At 42.8% G+C, this 23,134-nt stretch overlaps 1 protein-coding gene and 1 long non-coding RNA gene across 3 annotated transcripts in view; both read left to right on the forward strand.

Moving 5' to 3' along the window:
- The window catches only part of LOC142101940 (uncharacterized), an 83,122-nt gene that overhangs the window by 43,557 nt on the left and 16,431 nt on the right, over positions 1–23,134 (forward strand). Inside the window, exons 1-2 of one of the 2 annotated variants that reach the window (XR_012679162.1) lie at positions 15,790–15,863; positions 18,014–18,094. This is a non-coding gene — a long non-coding RNA (uncharacterized LOC142101940). Of the gene's footprint in view, positions 1–15,789; positions 15,864–18,013; positions 18,095–23,134 lie in introns of those variants that run through there. The other variant, XR_012679163.1, reaches the window with a different exon arrangement.
- On the forward strand, positions 759–6,633 carry LOC142101937 (peptidoglycan recognition protein 1-like). The gene is made up of 4 exons (XM_075186388.1): positions 759–807; positions 4,251–4,452; positions 6,149–6,267; positions 6,455–6,633. Exons 1-4 carry the CDS (start codon positions 759–761, stop codon positions 6,631–6,633), a joined length of 549 nt encoding a protein of 182 aa, XP_075042489.1.

The following is a 23,134-nucleotide window of genomic DNA, read 5'->3' on the forward strand; positions in this document are numbered from 1 at the left end:
AATAGATGTTACCTGAGGTCCCTCCTTTGTCACACCAGGTGCCAGCTCAGAATACTGTATAAAAGAATCAGAAGTCTGACATCCATTCATCAGAAGAGATCATAATCCAGGTGAGTCTCATGATACACTGTACAGATATATACAGGACATCAGACTTCTGATTTATACATATAAATGTACATATCATATCTAGATGCATGTCTGCAGATTAACATGCACATTCTGTAATTCTTTAGAGCTTATCTAATACAAAACCTTCTATTTAAAATAAGTTCAGATGGTTGTTATTAGTTACCATAGAAATCTACCTATAACCATAGTAACAGATTATTTGTCTGACCACACTAACAAGTTGAAAACTGATTGGTTGCTATGGGTTGCAGCATATTTTTTCTCCACATTATTAAACTAGTGCAAGTTAGGGAGTTTCATTGATCATTGTCTGTGTCCAAGCTATTTGCTATTAAATAAACCCCATTGTTTTTCTGACTATGGGGCCTATTTATTAACAGGACAGGGTTTCGTCTATTAATTATTATCTGTCACCGCAACGATGACAGATGATTTTTCAAATGAATTTGTTAGAAATTTATTCCGGGACAATGTTTCCGATAGGAGGTTGTCCCGACGATGATTTACCTTAAAACTGCAGCAGTCTGTCTCTCCTCTCCGGTTAGTATCGCAAAGTGGCTGTGTGCATGGGCTTTTCATGACCATTCTCTTCCTCTTCCAGTAACCTGGCTGTGTGTTCTAGCACCATGATACGTCTGCTTGTGCTTCTGTCAGTCCTCTGCGTCGCAGCAAATGGTAAGTGCGAAACACCTTTATATTATGTCATATAAGTGCACAGCATAAATATTGTACTACAAAACGCTATTGTTACAGGCTTATTTATGAACTGCAAAAAACGCAGACCTGCATTGCTTCTGTGTTTGCAGTAGTGTGCCTACTTGTCTGCCAAGCATATTCCAAGGTGTATGCCGTCGTCCTGGTCTCTACAATCCCCAAATTTATGCCTAGTTTTGCGGGTACACCTGAAACATAGTGGAAACAGTTAAACATCACTTGATATGTTGACCCTACTCCCACTTCAGTACCACACATTCATTAATTTAATATAAATTTAGTTTTACATTTTTCTCTTAAAATACTGCTGTTTAGTTTCAATTATGTCTTCAATTAAGCATGAAAGTGAGAGGGGCTGTGACAGAATAGTCCTCCTATGCCTCCCTGCCCATGCTGCTGGGGACCAGCTGATCTTACCTTGCCACCGTCCCCTTTCTTTATCCCAAATTGCGCCCCTCTAAACGCAGTAGGAGGGGCTTCCTGCTGCCACCATTAAGCTCCTTCACCAGCACCTAGAACCGGTTTCTTCTGGGTAACTTCTGCTGCTAGTGTACCCCCTTGCTGGGCACCTGGACTAGTACCCTGACCTCTTTCTTTAGATCAGGGTTGCTGTGGATGATTCCACCTGGCCTATCACACTGGCCAGAGCTGCAAGGTGGGCAGAGCATTGGTACTGGCATGTTGGGTTCCAACTTCAGAACAGCCGGATAACGGATTAGATTGGTCTAATCCGTGGTCACAGGAATTGCCGCATGTAAGTAGGTGTCAAAGCAGGATCTTGAAGCAGTGATGTTTTATTTGCTCATGTGTCCTAATAAGGACAGTTACACTAGTTTGTGGTACTAGTGATCTCCAGAAAGGTACAGATGGAATGATAATACTTTACATGGCCAAACAGTGCACTTTTTATAAAGATTTACATAGATACCCTGGCAGGAGGTAATCCAGTCTCCAGCCCTCTAACCAATCCAGGTGCTTCATGCAGCCTGCACATAGATCAATTTGGAGGGTTTTAACACATTTTTACATTGCTGCTAGCTGCACCACAACGTCTGTGGTTTTATATTAAATGTTTACCATCAGGGCACAACATTTTCTCTAATCTTGCTTTTAACGCAATTTAAATTGCAAAATTCACATTAATCTGTGAGTCTTACAAACATAGGAAATCTACCAACAAGTATAATTACCCCCTCTTGTTTTCAGGCTCAGCAGAAGTGTTGGCCACTCAGCAATGAAAAGGTCTAATTAACACAAGATTACCTGTCTCCAGATAGTTGTAATAACACATCCCTTCCACTCATATGACTAGTTGGGATTTTCTCTATAAAAGTTACAAAACCCAAACATGACATACTGTCTCAGAAATCAATACATTTCCATACAAAAACATACCAATATAAAAAGACAAGTACACTTGCAATGATATAAATTAGTGCATTGCGCTATTAATTTAAATAAAGTGATACAATAACTTCTTTATAAGTGTTCCAGCCACAGGGGCAGAGGGATTTTTTGTAACATAACAAGTTTTCCACAAAAGTGCAACTGAAAGTTGCAAATGCTTCCCTTTCCAATTAGGGGATGAGACCAGATTTCCACCGCTTCAGAGGTTGTTAGAAAATCAAGTCTGTTTCCAGGGAGAAAAAGTCTCTGTGTCATCCTAAATCTGGGATGCCCATGAAACCAATCCTCATTGTCTACTCCTTTATCTCATTTATATAACCTCATTCTGCAAAATCTTGTTTTTGTATATTGGTTCAAAGGTAGGCGCACCCAGGGGCCTAAAATTGGTAAATGTAATATGATGTCACAAAGCAGAATTTGCTATACAAAGGACATACAGCGCTGAATGGAGATTACAAAAAGTGTATATCAATTGATATCAATTGAGCAATAAATGATGAGTATCTAAGGCAATAATAAAATTGACAATTTATTCATACAAAATACATAAAAAAAACCTGAAAAAACCTCTATGTAGGATATATATATCTCTACCAAGTATAACATATAAAAGAACAAGTGGAACCCCACTAACCTAGCATGGTTGTTATCGGTACTGCAGTATGATACTGTTGATCAACATAATAAATGAACTTCATATGTCCAAATTGATATTCAAAACTGTGCCAGTGGTAGTGGCCCTATTCTCTGTTTGCAAACAGGCATCGATTTAATGAAGGAGTTAATTGTGTGTCATAATGGATAGAGTTCTGAGCTTGGTAAGAACCTCGTTGGACAATCAGGAGAATTAGCAAACTGGCTTCTCACTTACGGTCTCCCTTACCACCCGGCGGTGTTAGAATGTTATTTGTCTCCTCCCGATGTGTATGCTCCGATGTAAGAAGCAGGTTCGCACCTGTTGATGATCCGGGTATCCACTTTCCTTCACACAAACCGTTCCTGGCAAAACTTGTTCGCTCTATTAGATTCTAGCGGCATCAGTGAAAATGAGGACAATAAGTCATATACTCTGCAGACCAGGCGGAAATAACTGGCATGAGGACAATAGGTCATATACTCTGCAGACCAGGCGGAAATAACTGGCATGAGGACAATAGATCATATGCTCTGCAGACCAGGCGGAAATAACTGGCTGAGAACAATAGGTCATATACTCTGCAGACCAGGTGGAAATAACTGGCATGAGGACAATAGGTCATATACTCTGCAGACCAGGCGGAAATAACTGGCATGAGGACAATAAGTCATATACTCTGCAGACCAGGTGGAAATAACTGGCATGAGGACAATAGGTCATATACTCTGCAGACCAGGTGGAAATAACTGGCATGAGGACAATAGGTCATATACTCTGCAGACCAGGTGGAAATAACTGGCATGAGGACAATAGGTCATATACTCTGCAGACCAGGCGGAAATAACTGGCATGAGGACAATAGGTCATATACTCTGCAGACCAGGCGGAAATAACTGGCATGAGGACAATAGGTCATATACTCTGCAGACCAGGCGGAAATAATTGGCTGAGAACAATAGGTCATATACTCTGCAGACCAGGCGGAAATAATTGGCTGAGAACAATAGGTCATATACTCTGCAGACCAGGTGGAAATAACTGGCATGAGGACAATAAGTCATATACTCTGCAGACCAGGCGGAAATAATTGGCTGAGAACAATAGGTCATATACTCTGCAGACCAGGCGGAAATAACTGGCATGAGGACAATAAGTCATATACTCTGCAGACCAGGCGGAAATAATTGGCTGAGAACAATAGGTCATATACTCTGCAGACCAGGTGGAAATAACTGGCCAAAAAGCAGAATTTGCACTGCTTTGTATTTTCATAATTTGCAATATAATTTAATTCAATTTGGTTTAGTTTAACCGACAAATTATTTTTACTATGGATTTTTTTATCTGTTAATTTTCCCAGGCTGTCCAACTATTATAACCAGGGCGCAATGGGGCGGCAGGAATCCGACATGCAGATCCAAGCTGTCTACCCCCGTACCGAACGTGGTCATCCACCACACAGAAGGGGGATTCTGTAACTCCAGAGCCACGTGCAGCGCACAAATGAGAAACATACAGACCTATCATATGAAGACTAGAGGCTGGTGCGACATCGGATACAAGTGAGCAACAAAGCCAGGTCCCAAATGGAGTTTATGAAAAGTGATAAAGCAGAATTAACGTAATAAAAAATAGCAAAGAAATACAAGTACATTGTTCGTTAAAAATCGTTTTATAGAAGAGTGATAAGGAAGAAGAAATGTTAAAGATTAATTTAAAAAAAAATAGCAAAATGAATGGTGAGGTGGAATGGAGAAGGTTGATTGCAAAGCATTTGTTACCTAGGAGACTGCAGGTCAACACTCCAATCTATGAAGCTTTAGGTTTTTGCCCACTGTCCTATAAGAATTTGGTTAAGTATATACATTTTTTCGCTTTAGTTATATAATCCAGGCTTACATACTCCTAATACTGTCTTTACCTTCAAGATAATAAAATTCCAGGGATATAAAAGGAATGAAGACAATATACACTATGTGGACACAAATATTTGGACTCTTGACAAGTACACCACCAGAGACTGTAAGGCAAATACATATACTTTTGCAGCAATAACAGCTTCCACTCTTCTTGGAAGGTTTTCCACAAGATGTTGGAGTGTTTCTGTGGGAATTTGTGCCCATTCATTCCATAGAGCATTTAGGAGGTCAGACACTGATGTTGGACAAGAAGGCCCGGCTCACAATCTCCGTTCCAGTTCATCCCAAAGGTGTTCGATGGGGTTGAGGTCAGGGCTCTGTGCAGGACAGTCAAGATCCTCACCACCAAACTCATCAAACCATGTCTTTGTAGTCCTTGCTTTGTGCACTGGGCACAGTCATATTGGAATAGAAAAGGGCCTTGTCACAAAGTTGGAATCATAGCATTTTCCAAAATGACTTGGTATGCTGAAGCATTAAGATTGTCCTTCACTGGAGTTAAGGGGCCTAGCCCAAACCCTGAAGAACAGCCCCATAACATTATCTCTACTCCACCAAACTTCACAGTTGGCATAATGCAGTCAGGCAGGTAACGTTCTCCCGGCATCCGCCAAACCCAGACTTGCCCATCTGACTGCCAAATAAAGGAGCGTGATTCATCACTCCACAGTACACGTTTCCACTGCTCCACAGTCCAGTGTCGGGGTGCTTTACACCACGCCATCAGACGCTTGGCATTGGTCTTGGTGATGTGAGGCTTGCATGCAGCTGCTCGGCCATGGAAACCCATTCCATTAAGCTCCCGCTGCACAGTTTTTGTACTTACATTAATGCCAGTGGAAGTTCCTAACTCTCCAGCTATGGAATCAGCAGAGCGTTGGCGACTTTTACGCACCATGCGCCTTAGCAGTCATTGTAACTCTGTAATTATACGTGTTATTCCGCTTCATGGCTGAGATACTGTTGTTCCTAAGTGCTTCCACTTTCTAATAATATTACTTACAGTTGACTGTGGAATATTCAGCAGGGATGAAATTTCACAAACCATCGTATTGCAAAGATAGCCTCCTATCACAGTTCCACGCTTGTAGTCACTGAGTTCTTCAGAACAACCTATTTTTCTATCACAAATGTTTGCAAACGGAGACTGCATGGCTAGGTGCTTGATTTTATACACTTCTGGCAACAGGTCTGATTGAAACACCTCAATTCAATAATTAACTGGTGTGGCCAAATACTTTTGTCTATTTAGTGTATAAAAGAGAAGTAACAAAAGGAAAAGGTGTACCATTGTATTGCAAATTATATAACAATATTCCCCCCAATATTCTCTGCACAGCTTCCTAATTGGGGAGGATGGACAAGTCTATGAAGGACGAGGTTGGACAACTCATGGAGCTCATGCAAAATCCTACAACCCCATCTCCAGTGGTATCAGCTTCATAGGATCCTTCACCAGTAAGTGGGAGCAGAATATAATAAGGGGGAGATATGAGGGATAAAAACACAGGGGTGATGGGTTACATTCTCTTTATCTTATCTCCCCTTTTTCTACTGTATAAAGCTCTAAACATTCCTTATTGTCGTGTTCTCCAACAAATAGTGTTTTGTCATTCATTAATTCTCTTATTTCTCATTCCCACAGATCGCCCTCCCAACAATGCAGCTCTAAATGCAGCTAAAAGACTCATCGCTTGTGGGGTGGCAAAAAATTTAATTAGAAGGAGTTATATACTGAAGGGGCATCGCAATGTGATGAGCACAAGCTGTCCGGGAAACAGCCTCTACAGAGTCATCCAGGGCTGGCCTCGTTTTAAAGCTTGAGATGAATCCTCTGGTTCTCTTTATATCCAGACATATTTACTACTGATTTGACTAAATCCAGCCAACCAATTTCACTCACGTAGATTTGATAGAGCTTTGACAAAGACAAGAAGATGCTCAGAATCTCCGTCTGTCCTTATGTGCTCAGCGGAAGCTTTTTTAAAGAATTTTGATTTAAATGATAATCTGGGTACTAATTGGTGTCTACTTACTTGCTTTGTTACAGAGATTAAAGAAAACCTATTTTATATCAATTATCTATCACAGTCTGCTGCATTGTTTTGTTTTTTCAAATGAACTGACCATGTTTTTAACATGTTTTGTTTTTCTCTGCTCTTGAAAAACAACATATTACCTCATCAGCCTCTCTCTGTAGGAAGAAAGATGGGCGCCCAGTGGATGATCCTCCTGCTCGGCACCGGAGCAAAATCAGCCGAGATCCGGATGTTCCGCACGATGGTCAATGGTCGGATCACTTCCGTAGCCACTGGGGTCGATAGCGGATTTTCCATCAACATTTACCCATAATGCCGGATGATAGTCCCATCAATTTTAATAAGATTATTATCTGGCATTATTATCTCTTATCTGGACACGTGTCCAATATTGCTGGTGATATCACAGTGTGTGTGACCAGTACGTGCAGCAGTTAATTGTGTTTCAACGAACTGCAACAAAGTAATAGTCTTGGCTGTCTGTCAAGTCCTAGTATAGTGAATAGGAGAGAGGGGATGTAAAAGGTTCGACAACGATATTTTCAAAAAGAATTGATACATTTTAGATTAAATCTCCAACTCACAAATAGATAGGTTTATTATATAAAGCCTGTATGATTTTCCATCATTGTTCCATCATTCAGCGTGGTCAGTGAAAGCTGCTGGTGTGTACAGACCAGATTATCTCCATAGGAAACAAGGTTCCCTCTTTTGAAGAGCATTCTGCCTGCATTTTACCTGCCTATACTCACTTTTCCCCTCCCTCCCTCTCTTTCATGCTGTGCCTGAGCCCCCAGAGTTATAGTGCTTACTGTTACTTGTACTGTGCTGTTTCACCTTGTACTGTGCCATTGTTTGTCCCTGTACGGCGCTACGGATACTTTGTGGCGCCCTATAAATAAAAATTAATAATAATAATAATAATAATTTTGAAGCCACTTAATGAATAAATCTCAATGTGCACAAAACAGAATAACCAAACTCAAGTCCAAGTACGTAGATAACTGTTTTCATGTCTAAAGGGACTGTTGAGAAAAAACGTTCAACCCACAAAACATCTCAGCACATTCTTATACTCCAGGTATTTGTCCAAACACTAAAATCATCATCTCACGAAAAGCAAAATCACTCAAATACATCACAAAAAGAAGCAATTTTATCTTAAGATGAGCTGTCACTTGCTGGGATATTACTACAGGTTGGCTGCGTATGTGCAGCAAGATAACTATCTCAATGTCAGGTGGGACTTACACAATGACACTAAAGTATTTTAGGCATAAAATGAAAAAATACAACAAAAAATAGTAAAGTAAATTTCTTTCAAGCAATAGTTATTGCCTCATCAAATAATAACAAAAATAATACACGGGACACAAAAATCCAAGAGAAGAACACAGAATGAATGGTGGTGTAATGTCAAGAAAACCAGAGGAAAGGAACATTGGAGCTACAGTTCCAGATAATGTGAAGGATACAGATAAGCAGAATAATGAATGCATGTGTACAATTAACAGAACAAATCGCATGGCAAACAGAGACAATTCTGCATAAAACAAAATAGGGACAGGTAGGTGGATGGAGTGTGAGCAGACATGAAACACAGGGCACAGACGTGAGACAGAGGGAACACAGGGTACAGACGTGAGACACAGGGTACAGACGTGAGACACAGGGTACAGACGTGAGACAGAGGGCACAGACGTGAGACACAGGGTACAGACATGAGACACAGGGCACAGACGTGAAACACAGGGCACAGACGTGAGACACAGGGCACAGACGTGAAACACAGGGCACAGACGTGAGACACAGGGTACAGACGTGAGACAGAGGGTACACAGGGTACAGACGTGAGACACAGGGTACAGACGTGAGACACAGGGCACAGACGTGAGACACAGGGCACAGACGTGAGACACAGGGTACAGACGTGAGACACAGGGTACAGATGTGAGATACAGGGCACAGACGTGAGACAGAGGGTACAGATGGGAGACACAGGGCACAGACGTGAGACAGAGGGTACAGACATGAGACAAAGGGTACAGACGTGAGATACAGGGCACAGACGTGAGACATAGGGTGGAGGACTGTTCCCTTGAGAGCTTACAGGGGAGGAGATAGTGTGAGACAAATGGAGCAAATGTGAAGAAGAGTCATAGTGGGGATCACTATGGTGCAGAGATCTGCAAGATACTGAGGCCATGATGTAGAGAGGCCTAGGTGGGGCCATGATGGTGCAGGGGCATAGTAGTCCTGGAGGGTCCAGATGGTGCAGAGGTCTATTTGGGCAACGTCCAGTATGGTGCAAGGTCCATGACGGTGTCTAGGTCTAGGTAGTATAGAAGCCCAGATAGTGACAAGGGAGGTCTGGCAGTGGAAATGTAATGAGTAATCAGCAATGTAATAAGTGGTAAAATAACAGTAAGGCAACACTATGGCAAAGCAATGTTATAGTATAGCAGTAAAAAATGCAATATAATACAATAATGGTAGCATTAAGAATAGTAAATACAAAGGCAATGGGAAAATAGTATGAGGGTGGAATTAGTGGCTGGAGGGCAGTGAAGAGACTTTTATTTCATTAGCGACACATACTTGTGAATGACTAGCTCAGTAATGAGTAGACGCAGCTTATTACACATCCAATATAACATCACAGGGAAAAGATAAGGACAATAATCACAACTGGTTATAGACACATCCAATACTATTACAAACAGTTACATTATACCCCACTTAGAACCAAAGCGATAAACAAGAAGAAATGTCTTTGTTTAAAGTGTTCCCAGCAGAAACCGCATCTTATCTTAAGCAAATAGTGTCACTTGGCCTGAAAACTAATGTACCCTTCACAGACTGGCACCGAAATACAGAGACCAGGAAGTATTACAAAGCATAGAGTGTAACTAAACATTTTCAGCCATCTTTATTTCATCCAGCATACCATGGGTTTTTATGTTAATTTCCATCTCAATGGAACATGTAACTTTCACATTTATTAACAACTGTTAGGACAATATATCCTCTGTACATAACACTTCATTACATTATTATATTGTTTACAAATAGGGTAACGCAACTTTAGCAATTACTAATAGCGCATTTCTACACTATTGTGTGACATAAGTATACACACTTTCTATGCCTAATGTACATCTGGCACAAATACTGCTGTGTTTTTTGACACATTTTCAGATAGTCCAGCTGATAATACACACTTAAATACACTTTTCTTAAGTATGTTTTTCTACCTACGGACATTCTGAGATCATGTTTGTCTACCTCTAAATGAGACCTATTATTTTATGCCAGTGGGCATCAATGTCTTTATATTTCATTATTATTTAATGTATTCAGTACACTAATTCATGTTTTTGTGTTACACACAAGGCCTGATGGGAAGTAAATTACTTAATAAAAAAGTGCATACAAAAATAACATTTCCACCCCAACACACAGAGCTGTACATATATGAAGATGCGTTCAGCTTCTCATCGGCAGCATATGTTTCTGGTTTATGCCAAGTTATCATCATTGTCTTGTATTTGCACTTGTCCTGGAGCAGGTGTGTGAAATACGCCTCTTAACAGGATATGCGTGTTTCTGCAGGTCTGCATGAGCCACAATTGCATGAACACACCTTTACTTGGCCTGCGTTTACACTCCTCTACCTTCCCCTGTTCTGCTTCCACAGTTTTAATGAGGAATTATCAGAACGATAGTCAATTTGTCAAATTGCTGCCTTTCTAGAGCTGCCCAAGTCACTGGTAAATGCTGCTATTACTAATACTACTGAGTGCTGAAGTGCATAACGTGTAAAAGTCTGTCCTCAATTGCAAAACTCAGTACCAAGTTCCAAACTTCCTCTGGAAGCAACATCAGCCCAAAAAACTGTTCATTTGGAGCTTCATGGATTGGGTTTCCATGAGCGAGCAGCTGCCCGCAAACCTCAGGTCACCAGGAGGAATGCCAAGTGTCAACTCCAATGGTGTAAAGCACACTGCATATGTTACAGCATACAATGACATTCTAGAAAATTGTGTGCTTCCAATTTTTTGCCAACAGTTAGGGGAAGGCCTAATGCCTCCATGCACAAAGCGACCCCCATCAGAAAAAGATTTGCCAAATTTGGTGTGGAAGAACTTGACTGGCCTGCATAGTCTTGACCTCAACCCCATCAAACACCTTTGGGATGACTTGGAATACTGACTGCAAGCCAGGCCTTATTATCCAACATCAGTGCCCAACCTCACTAATGAGTTGAATGGCTGCAAATCCATTTCTGAAATCTAGTGGAAAGCCTTCACAGAAGAGGGGAGGCTGTTATAGCAGCAAAGGGGGACTGTGGAACCACGCTTTGGACTCAAGCGACTGAAGCATAAAGACACTTGCGATCCATCTGCCCTTTTTGTGTACTCTGAGCTGTCATTGTCTCGCTGCCTTACAGTCTATTGTTATTTGTTGTTCCTATCCACTGGTTAGCATATGTTATTGTATACCATGCATATTTATGTTATTTGTTCTATAATTTAGACAAGTTATTCTTTTAAATATGTCAGGTGGAGTGTTTAACCGGGGATAAAAGAGAACAATAGGTCTGAGTTAAACAATTAGCATATGCAGATATACTATTATCAACCTTTTCATGGTTAGCCCAAAAGGTCATTATATACTAGTACCCTGGGTTAGACTCCTAGGAAGCTTCTCCCCCAATGGTCCCCAACCACCATGGTGGAGGAGACTCAAGGTTAAGCTTTATAATTTTACCAACCCAACTCTGGAAATATTGAAAGGGATATAATTTATGTTTTTGACTGTTTGACGTGTTCATGGATTAGTGACTAGGATTTGCGTTTCCACCACATGTGTATCCTGTACCTGCAAAGAATCGCATCTGTCCGTTGATTGTATATCCATATGTCTCTATTGCCATGTACCGACTAAACTGCATTTTGGTTGCACCAATGCCTAGGTAATTTCAAAGAACCCACTAGGATGTGTGGTCCTCACAGGGACCAATTCAATATCAATGCCCATGGTTTTGGAATTAGATGTTCAACAAGCACATATGTTTGGGTGTCCACATACTTTTTGCCCCGTGTAGTGGAGCAGAGGCTAGAGATAGTGATAGCCATGTATGGCCGGAGCTTATCAGCTTGAGTACCAAGTGAAAGACTCTGGGATTCCATTGTAACTAATACTTTGAAGAGCAAGACACTGAGTTCCAAGAGGGAGGCTCTGGAAGGCAATGAGAGAGAGGAATTGGTGTAGCTGCTGAGAGTTGCAGTGCAGGAATGGAGAAGTAGTAAGTAAGAAGTTAAATGTATTTATACTACCCTACCATGCCTGTGTCACACCCACAGTTAAACTTGCACTTGTTATAAACCTACATGTGCAATGGCACCTATTGATCAATTACTGTGTGCTTGGTATAAAGATTGCTGAGTCAGTGCCTGAGAGTACGCACATACACCACTTCACAGAAAGACAAAGGGCTACAAAATTGTGCCCAGTAAGATGCCAATCTGCTTAATGAGGTTGAGCGCACCCAGAATGGTTTTTTTTGGCCAAAAGACATAGGAGCATGTTTTATGTATGTACTGTTTTCCCTACTGTATGGCGCTGCGGAGCGTTGTGGCACCTTACAAATCTACCATAACAATAATAATGATAATAGCAGCATAGCAATGCAGTTACCAAAGATGGAGCAACCACCTTTGAGATACCACCTCTAGGTGCTCAACCCTTTAGGAGCAATGCCTTGACAAGACAGAAGAGGGGTAACATAGACCTTGTGCTTGTATCAGTTTGTTACAGGTGCAGAAAACCCCAGTTTTGAAACAATGGGCCGGGGATGATAATAGGAAATAAGAAAAATATTTAGGACTGCACCGACTTCATGTTGTTTATCCCCATCAGATGGGAGCGGGGATATTTGATCATGGTGTGTCAACTCATCCATCTGGTAAACTCAAAAGCCAAAGCCAGGGCCCAGATTGGACTTAAGATCCGTGAGTGTGCCACTTCGACTTTTCTCCAAAGTATAGCCAAGTGAAGCGGGAGTGCCACCCTGGTAAAGGAAGTTGATGTTCCCTGAGAGTCCATGGGACCAGAACCATTAATGTAGACTCAAATCTGGCCATGGTGCTGACCCTTTCTATGAACAGCTGTGGCAGGAGAGAGAAGGAAATAAGGAGAAGAGACGCAAAAAGTCTACATACCAGATACTGAAGGGAATGGTGACCCCACAAAAAACTCAAAGACACTTTATACAGGGCATAGCAGCGATAAAAATTACAAGCTGTTAGACTGATTCTGCAAACCCAGTGCTACGTGTCCTCATGTCTCAATCTTTGGATATTAGCTGAAGTCCTATGGCCAATAAATTGCAGACATTTTCAGTATACTGAGCAAGTTGATAGTATCCTGAATATAGATTGGTAGAAGATGTAAGCCGGGTTGTCAGACATAAGCTGGGTTGGTACACAAGCAGGTAGTAGATATGCCACAAGGACCAGGTTCAGGAAGCAGTAGCTGAGTAAACAAATCACTCAAGCAAAGGTTTCAGTCCGGGAGCACCTATTTTCCAGGTTTCATAATGGATTTTTATGAGGCTCTCCTGGCCATCTTGGATAAGGCAAGTTTAATAACAATAGTGAACTGTGGTGGCAGGAGGAGAAATTGTCAGAGACTATCCCTAACACCTCAAGTGGTGAGGGCATGGCGTATTCCCTGTGATTTGTAGCTGCCCGCCCGCCAGTCAGTGATCATCTTGATAAGAGTTGTGGCCTTTGTATCCCATTTAATAAAGTCTGTGGGAGAGCAGAAAGCTGATGGATCTGCAATAGGCTAGACCCCAGCTACAACACCCTGACAATCCAGGGAACAGATCAGTAATGGAGCAACCTTCCCCTATTGTTAACCCTAAAGTTACTAATGTTATAGTGGAGGAGATCAGAGCCACTAACTGCAGCAGAGGAGTCTAGTAGTAAAATTCCATTATCTCACAATGACTGGACAAGGCCAAGGACATTGTTGCCTAAAACTAAGGTCAAGAAGACCCTTCCAAAAGGCCCCTCCAAGAACATGTCACTTCAGTGAAGATTAATGACTTGGAGTGTCAGCAGTGATATAAGCTGGGAAGGTGTGTTTTAAGTAATAATGGGTAACATTTTCTATAAAAAGAATGACTTCGATATATAGATTGTCAATTGGTATTTGAGACCCTGGGCATAAGTCTGCTTCGTCCAGTAATGCCTGTATCTATGCATAATATATATTAATAAAGAATAGAAATATTACATTTTGGAAACCTGCTCATCTCAATTATTATTTAAAGAGAAGATTAGAAAATCTTTTACACCTTATTGTTAACCCTAAAGATACTAATGTTATAGTGGAGGAGATCAGAACCACTAACTGCAGCAGAGTAGTCTGTGAAAGAACCGGAGTCTACAGCCATAGCCTAAGAGACATGAAAACAGTAAGCGGATAGCATCTCTGCTAGATCCCAAATATCCTGCTAATTTTTAGGCATTCAGAGATTCGACAGATGATAAGGTCAGTTTAGGCAATAAAGAGAAACTGGAAAATTGATGCCACCAAAGAAATGACACCATGTGGTCATCACTAGAGATAATCAAAGCACCTGTTTTATGTCTTACCCAGGAAGAAATACCAAGATCCTGATGAAAACCTCACCGGGGACAAGGAAAACGAAACTGTCTGGATAAAGCCTAGTATGCCCATTTGCTACGAAGAATTGTCAGTAAACAATGTAGATGAAGGGGTGTGAGAGTTGATGTGCAAGTGGAGCTTTGAATACCCAGCTGCACCCTGTAGATGGACAAGGGGCAACATATGCACCCTTTGTATTAGCGATTGTTTTCGTATTGTGGGTTTATGATTGCCGGTATATGTGTTCAGATCCTATGGTTACGTCTCTACCTATATGAGGTCCTTCTGTTTGACTTTCAGACGTTATCTATGGTGTAAAGGGATGCAATTGTATTTACATATTTTCATAGTCTGGTCAATTAGATTTCCAAATATCACCACATATATTTACTCAAAGTGAATGTTTAAATATAGATAAGTGCAATCTATTTCCTGCAATTATTATCACTTCCACTTTAACACATTCAGTGCTAAAGATGAGTGAGACACGTCCTCCACATATACCTATAAAATGATAAGAATGACTCCCATTTGTCTTTAGCACTCATTGGGTTAAAGATGTAAAAATAACACTCAACATTCCTGTACTGCACTAACATTGCGTATGTATTGCTGGTGGGGGCCAGGGAGACCAGTGACATAACAGAGGGTATTGCACTCAGTCCCTTGCACTACAGAAAATTCTGAAGAGTGCCCACTCTCCCCATACTGAGACCTGCAGACTCAGGGACACCGTCTTTGAAAGAGGGGAGAATCCTCTTTGAAACAATGTTGCCCCTTAGAAGTAATTGTCTGGTGATCATGTGTGCCCACCAGACAATAACACTCAACACTAGAGAAAATGAAAAAGTCCAGGGACGGTGAAGGAGGGCATCATTATAAAGTCTAGATCTCCCCCATCCTAGTGTAAATAAATTAGGGGTACCCTCATTTGATGTGATAGGTTGTCTAGTTTCCAAAATGGTATGCCTTGTTGGGCTACCTGTATTAGTCCTACATATTTTATGCATTTATTCAATATAGTGCAAACATTGGATTAACATCTTTAAGTGCAGATTTTATTGTGAATACCTATGTGTAGCATCCTGATTTTTGCAGTTTTGGAAAGGTGGACAAAAAAACCAAGGTAACATTTGTGTGGTTTCTGCATAAACAGATAGATATTGATGTTGGAATGTGACCAGCTCAAAATGTGGCAAAAATAGTCTCAGGGACAAAAGTGTTAATAGATTTTACCTCAGGTCCCTCCTCTGTCACACTAGGTGCCAGCTCAGAATACTGTATAAAAGAATCAGAAGTCTGACATCCATTCATCAGAAGAGATCCTAATTCCAGGTGAGTCTCATGATACACTGTACAGATATATACAGGACATCAGACTTCTGATTTATACATATAAATGTACATATCATATCTAGATGCATGTCTGCAGATTAACATGCACATTCTGTAATTCTGAGGGACACACAAGAGAAGAAAGGCATGTATTCAACGGGACACTCAGGGATGAAGAGTAAATTGAAAATACTAATTTAAAATAATAAAACTAATAAAACTGTATTAGTAATTCATTGAAAAATAACAAGTCAAACTCCAGTTTGTATAGATGATAGCGAAATATTTAAAAACAAATAGTGGTGTTATAGTGCAAAAATAGTGCAAACAGTATTGAAATTACAGTATTAAACTGCTGTGCCCTATCAATTATATTTACATCTTTAATCTCAATTATTTGTAGAGATAAAGCACAAACTATTAGTCACTTATATAGGCCTGACTGACAGTTATATTGAGATAATATCATCCTCAGTTTTTTTGGAATATTAAACATTACTGGTAGCGGTGAGAGCATAGCAGTCAGCTAACAACTAATCTTCAACTAAAACCTTTGGAGGACAATCGCTCAAACGCTAAACCAATAATCACCTCTTTAATATTGGCCGATGCTAATCTGGCATCAACGTGACTGCTTCCCTTCTAGACTTGACATTTCCATGTCACAGAAAACACACCAAGGGACCCTCCACGAAGATAAGGTCAAGAGTCATGTTACTTCATCACGGCCCCCTACTTCGAATGGGGCAGTGACGAGCGGCCAATCAGGGTAGCACCTTCATTAGTTACTGACTGCGCAGCTCACCTACCTACTGCGCCTCCCCTGTATAAAGGAAGAAAATGGTTAAACAACATAACTATAAACCTAAATAGGGCGGGTGGGAGGTATCAGCAATGGACCCAAAAGGACCCAGCATCCCCTAGGAGCAGAATTTATGGCACTATAGAAAGACCTCCCAGTGGAATCCCATTGATTGTTCTGCAGTGTGAACACAAACCTTAACCCTTAATGGTAAGTGCTTCTCAGAGACCCAACACATCATTTTAAAAGCCCTCGGCTTACTGCTTCGCTTGTTATATTTCAGCTATCAGTAGATTCTGATATCCCAAATGTATTGAAATAGCTCTATTAGGTAGTTTAATCTCCTGCCTATATAACAGGTCAAGATTCTATCTGGGATTATATCAATACTGAATAGCTATTAAATTGTGCATATATTATTATTTAAAAGAATATATGTTTGATAGGAATGAATGTTTCCAAAGTACCCATCCATACAGTCAGCACACATGCATTGCTAGCTAAACTGCTGCCTATATGGCAGATTCTAATCCTTATCCAAGAGGTCATTAATTCATTCATTTATTCAGTGTTCATGTTTTAAGGGCAGAACAATTGACAGGGCAAAGACGTTGACGCGCGTTTCGCCATGCAGGCTTTTACAAGGCTTTTTCTTTGCCATGAAAAAGCCTGCACAGCGATATCACTACAAATAATTGAAATTAAAGATATAAATATAATTGATAGGGCATAGCACTATAACACCCTTATTTTTAAATATTTCACTATCAGCTATACAAACAAGAATTTGAGTCATTATTTTTAAATGAATTACTACAAGTAGGCATACACATAACAGTATTATGTAGAGATGTTGGGCAATTTTACATGTACTACTAAACTTGTATACAGTAGTTTACACAGCGTTGGGGGTAAAACAGCCCCTTTAAACAATCCAGAGAGACCCCTTATCTGTGCATGAGAGTCAGCCTGGTCACTTTACACTTTAGTGGCAGCGTGGTGTGTCTGCCCCTCTATGTACTTGCAGGACCCTCAATCTCCTCTCAGCCCTGGTACCTCTAAGTCTGGGACGAGGGATCAAATCTGTAGCTCTCATGCATGGAATTATTCTGGGGGTTTAGTGTGGCTGCTGATTCAAATTTGGTTCCAATAAGAATTTATATTTGGAGGTGAAAAATCATGACAATAAAAGTTTTCCTAATAAACAGTGAAATGATGACATCAGAACCTACAGATTATAAACATTGACATCAGAGCTCACTATTTACACAGATATTGTTTCCCCAGTGATTATATATCACACTTACATTACTGTACTATAACATCATCTGTATGTTTTATTTCACAGATATCTGTTCTGTGTTGACATTCACAGTGATTATGACTCGTCTTGTTATACTTCTGGCAGCTCTCTGCGCCATTGCATGTGGTAAGAGATGTTTTATACTTGGTTTTGTTGGGTTGTCGTCAGGGCCGGACTGGGACTAAAAATCAGCCCTGGCATTTAAAGCACACAGGCCCACGTGTTGTAGGCTCCATGCACTATATTGTTGCACACTGATGCTGGCGCAGTACAACATGATGTAGTATGAGTGTGTGTGTGTGGGGGGGGGGTATTTATTTCTCCTAATGACCCTCAACATTACATTATTAGCACCCCAATTACATCAATAAACACCATGACAATACATTATTAGTACCCAAATTACAGCAATAAATAACCCCCCACACACACTCATACTACATCAATCATCCCCACATTACAGCAACCGGCATCACCCCCCACATTACAGCATCCAGCATCACCCCCCACATTACAGCATCCAGCATCACCCCCCACATTACAGCATCCAGCATCACCCCCCACATTACAGCAACCGGCATCACCCCCCACATTACAGCATCCAGCATCACCCCCCACATTACAGCATCCAGCATCACTCCCCACATTACAGCAACCAGCATCACTCCCACATTACAGCATCCAGCATCACCCCCACATTACAGCATCCAGCATCACCCCCCACATTACAGCAACCGGCATCACCCCCCACATTACAGCATCCAGCATCACCCCCCACATTACAGCATCCAGCATCACCCCCCACATTACAGCATCCAGCATCACCCCCACATTACAGCAACCAGCATCACCCCCACATTACAGCATCCAGCATCACCCCCCACATTACAGCATCCAGCATCACCCCCCACATTACAGCGTCCAGCATGACCCCCCACATTACAGCAACCGGCATCACCCCCCACATTACAGCATCCAGCATCACTCCCACATTACAGCATCCAGCATCACCCCCCACATTACAGCATCCAGCATCACCCCCCACATTACAGCGTCCAGCATGACCCCCCACATTACAGCAACCGGCATCACCCCCCACATTACAGCATCCAGCATCACTCCCACATTACAGCATCCAGCATCACCCCCCACATTACAGCATCCAGCATCACCCCCACATTACAGCATCACCCCCACATTACAGCAACCAGCATCACCCCCACATTACAGCATCCAGCATCACCCCCCACATTACAGCATCCAGCATCACCCCCCACATTACAGCATCCAGCATCACCCCCCACATTACAGCAACCAGCATCACCCCCCACATTACAGCATCCAGCATCACCCCCCACATTACAGCATCCAGCATCACCCCCCACATTACAGCAACCGGCATCACCCCCCACATTACAGCATCCAGCATCACCCCCCACATTACAGCAACCGGCATCACCCCCCACATTACAGCGTCCAGCATTACCCCCACATTACAGCAACCAGCATCACCCCCCCCATTACAGCAACCGGCATCACCCCCACATTACAGCGTCCAGCATGACCCCCCACATTACAGCGTCCAGCATTACCCCCACATTACAGCGTCCAGCATTACCCCCACATTACAGCAACTGGCATCACCCCCCACATTACATCAACCGGCATCACTCCCCACATTACAGCAACCGGCATCACCCCCACATTATAGCAATACCCTCTCCTACTTATTAGCAATACTAAGCACCAAACACACTACAACATTGCCACCAGCACGCCACCCCATACTACAGCAATACCACCAATTATACAGGCGCCACTGTAGAAATCCAATGTTTTTGCTTTTTTCAAATCTCCCAAAAAATAGCAACAACGAACAGAATACTTACACACATATAGGTAACAGGTACCCTTTTCCCTCAATTAAATAGTAATGGCAGAATTTTCATGAATCATTCCACATGAAATAAAACTAACATATATCTAAAAAAAACATAACTATTGAATGATCAGTTGAATCCACACGGCCGCATTAAAAGTATTTCCATCTACAGCAAAATGTCAGAGAAAAATATTTTTGTTTTACTACAGTAATTGGATATGCGTCTTTTCTATTCATTTTAAATAACACAGTATATAAATTAAGGGGGATAGAGGAGGTGGGTGAGAAATAATTGGATGTGATCCATCAGTTTGATTAGATAGGAAACATTTAGATTATTTACCTGGAGGCGTCTACCCCCTTGACTCACAGGCAGGGCTGACAAGAGGAATTTTGGGCCCCGATACAGCAACTTCTTTGGGCTCCCATCATATTCAACAATGAAAGACTTGCCTTTGGCAGAAGTTCATATGATGCCACACCGTAGTGTGCCCAGTTCATATTATGCCACATTGTAGTGCCCCAAGGTCATATTATGCCACATAGTATTACCCTCAATTCATATTTGGTCATGCAGAAGTGCCCACAAATCATATTATGGCATAGTAGTGCCCCAAAATCATTAGTAAAGCTCAGATAAAAACTCATTCACAAATAAAAATTGCTACAGCATATCAGATACTGAGTGTGAGTCCCAAGAGCAGCTTAATACATCATTTACAATGCAAACAAAAATAGATATATTGACACAATTACAGATAAAATTTATGACAAGCAATGTTTTTTCCTCTTAATTAAAAATCTCTGTACAGATAAATATGCAAAAAGCATTACAGCGCAATAATGAGCAATACATAGTGCTAAACATTATTGGATACGCTGTAGTGTCCCCAGTTTAAGAAAGGATGGTTAAAAACATATTGCACACGAGAAAATATATGAACTTACCTGATTATGGCATCCTGTGTTCTGTTCTCCTAGTGGGCGCGCTGGGCGAGGAGGGATCAGCAGCTGTCAGCTCACACAGGCAGTCGGGAGCAGGAATAGAGGGCAGTGGCCGAAACAGAAATTTAGGAGTGGGGGTATAGAAAATATAAGTGAATGGAGTATGAAGGCTTGATTTTTTATTTTTTTTAACACTTGTCCGCTCTGTGCATTTCCATTCTTCATTACTACTTGTGTTTTATGATGGCTGCATCCCTGACATTCCCATTCTTAAGATGTCTCTCCCTTTACACTTTCTTTTACCTATGCCCCTGCACCATCTTCTCCTTTGTCCCTCTCACTTAACCCCCTGCACCACCTTCTCCGCTGGCTCTCACACATCTTCCTGTACCACCTACTCCCCTGGCTCTCTCACACGTCTTCCTGCACCCTCTACCCCCCCGGCTCTCTCACTCCTCTTCCTGCACCCCCTACCACCCTGGCTCTCTCACCCCCTTCGGCTCTCTCACCTCCTTTCCCAGCACCCCCTTCGGCTCTCTCACCCCCTTTCCCAGCACCCCCTTCGGCTCTCTCACCCCCTCTCCCAGCACCCCCTGGCTCTCACCCCCTTTCCCAGCACCCCCTTCCGCTCTCTCACCCCCTCTCCCAGCACCCCCTTTAGCTCTCTCACCCCCTTTCCCAGCACCCCCTTGGGCTCTCTCACCCCCTCTCCCAGCACCCCCTGGCTCTCACCCCCTTTCCCAGCACCCCCTTCGGCTCTCTCACCCCCTCTCCCAGCACCCCCTGGCTCTCACCCCCTTTCCCAGCACCCCCTTCCACTCTCTCACCCCCTCTCCCAGCACCCCCTTCAGCTCTCTCACCCCCTCTCCCAGCACCCCCTTCAGCTCTCTCACCCCCTCTCCCAGCACCCCCTTCGGCTCTCTCACCCCCTTTCCCAGCACCCCCTTCGGCTCTCTCACCTCCTTTCCCAGCACCCCCTTCGGCTCTCTCACCCCCTCTCCCAGCACCCCCTGGCGCTCATCCCCTTTCCCAGCACCCCCTCCGGCTCTCTCACCCCCTCTCCAAGCACCCCCTAGCTCTTACCCCCCTTTCCCAGCACCCCCTGGCTCTCACCCCCTTTCCCAGCACTCCGTGGCTCTCACCCCCTTTCCCAGCACTCCCTGGCTCTCACCACCTGAAAATCGCGGGCACCCCCGCGACCCCCCCCCCCCCCTGAAAATCGCGGGCACCCCCGCCCGAAAATCGCGGCACCCCCCCCCCCCCGAAAATCGCGGCACCCCCGCGACCCCCCCCCCCCCGAGAATCGCGGCACCCCCCCCCCCCCCCCCCCCCCCCCCCCGTCTTCAGTAAAAAAAAAAAAAAAATTAAAAAAGACAGGAAACTCACCAGTGTAACTGGCTGCACAGCATAACGGGGGAGGGAGCTGGGGAGCGCGCAGCAGAGGTGGCTGGTTCCTCCAGCCACCAAGAAGACAGGGGGAGTCGGGCCGGCCCATATAGCCATCGGCCCTTCTGGCATTTGCCAGAAGTGCCAGATGGCCAGTCCGGCCCTGGTTGTCGTGATTGTCAGAACACAAGGGACATGGCCTATCAGAAAGGGGGGATTGCTTAATGCAAATGCTGGTTGGTTGGAACTGGGTGGGTTTTTGGCAGGTCATGGTTTTGGGTTATTTTCGGCAGCACGGTGGCTTATTGGTTAGCACTTCTGCCTCACAGCACTGGGATCATGAGTTCGATTCCCAACCATGGTCTTATCTGTGTGGAGTTGGAATGTTCTCCCCGTGTTTGCGTGGGTTTCCTGCTACACTCCAAAAACATACTGGTAGGTTAATTGGCAGCTATCAAATTGACCCTAGTCTGTATATGTTAGGAAATATAGACTGTAAGCTTTATTGGGGCAGGGACTTATGTGAGTGCGTTCTCTGTGCAGCGCTGCGGAATTAGTGGCGCTATATAAATAAATTATGATTTTGTACAAAATCCTAAAAACCAGTACCTTTAAATACTGGGAAGTATGTATTACTGAGCCCTAACAGCTGGCTGAACACAGCATGAAAGAGACTGCGCAAGCACTAAAACAAATTAAGAAAACAAAGAGAAATATGAGCAAGAATGGGGGTAGTGGATAAGGGAGCATTAATGTAGACAAGTCTAAAGGAGTATAGACTGGTGGGATGTGAGCACACAGGTGAGGAGTGAGAAGCGCACATCTTGTAAGAATACTAGTAGATACAGGATGTTTAAAGTATAACTCTTGCCACTCAGCCACAGTAGAGGCAGCCATTTTTGTGTGGTCATCCAGTATTCAGCAGGGCACGTGCTATTGCCAGCGGTAGACCC

The sequence above is a fragment of the Mixophyes fleayi genome, chromosome 9, assembly GCF_038048845.1.
Source record: "Mixophyes fleayi isolate aMixFle1 chromosome 9, aMixFle1.hap1, whole genome shotgun sequence".
In the NCBI taxonomy this organism is placed as follows: domain Eukaryota; kingdom Metazoa; phylum Chordata; class Amphibia; order Anura; family Limnodynastidae; genus Mixophyes; species Mixophyes fleayi.

What these genes read in the sequence shown, in the direction of transcription:
- LOC142101937 (XM_075186388.1), top strand. Translation starts at nt 759, where the DNA reads ATGATACGTCTGCTTGTGCTTCTGTCAGTCCTCTGCGTCGCAGCAAAT. An exon ending in CCTCTGCGTCGCAGCAAATG is followed by an intron (nt 808 to 4,250) that starts GTAAGTGCGAAA and finishes TAATTTTCCCAG; the next exon opens with GCTGTCCAACTATTATAACC. An exon ending in TGGTGCGACATCGGATACAA is followed by an intron (nt 4,453 to 6,148) that starts GTGAGCAACAAA and finishes TTCTCTGCACAG; the next exon opens with CTTCCTAATTGGGGAGGATG.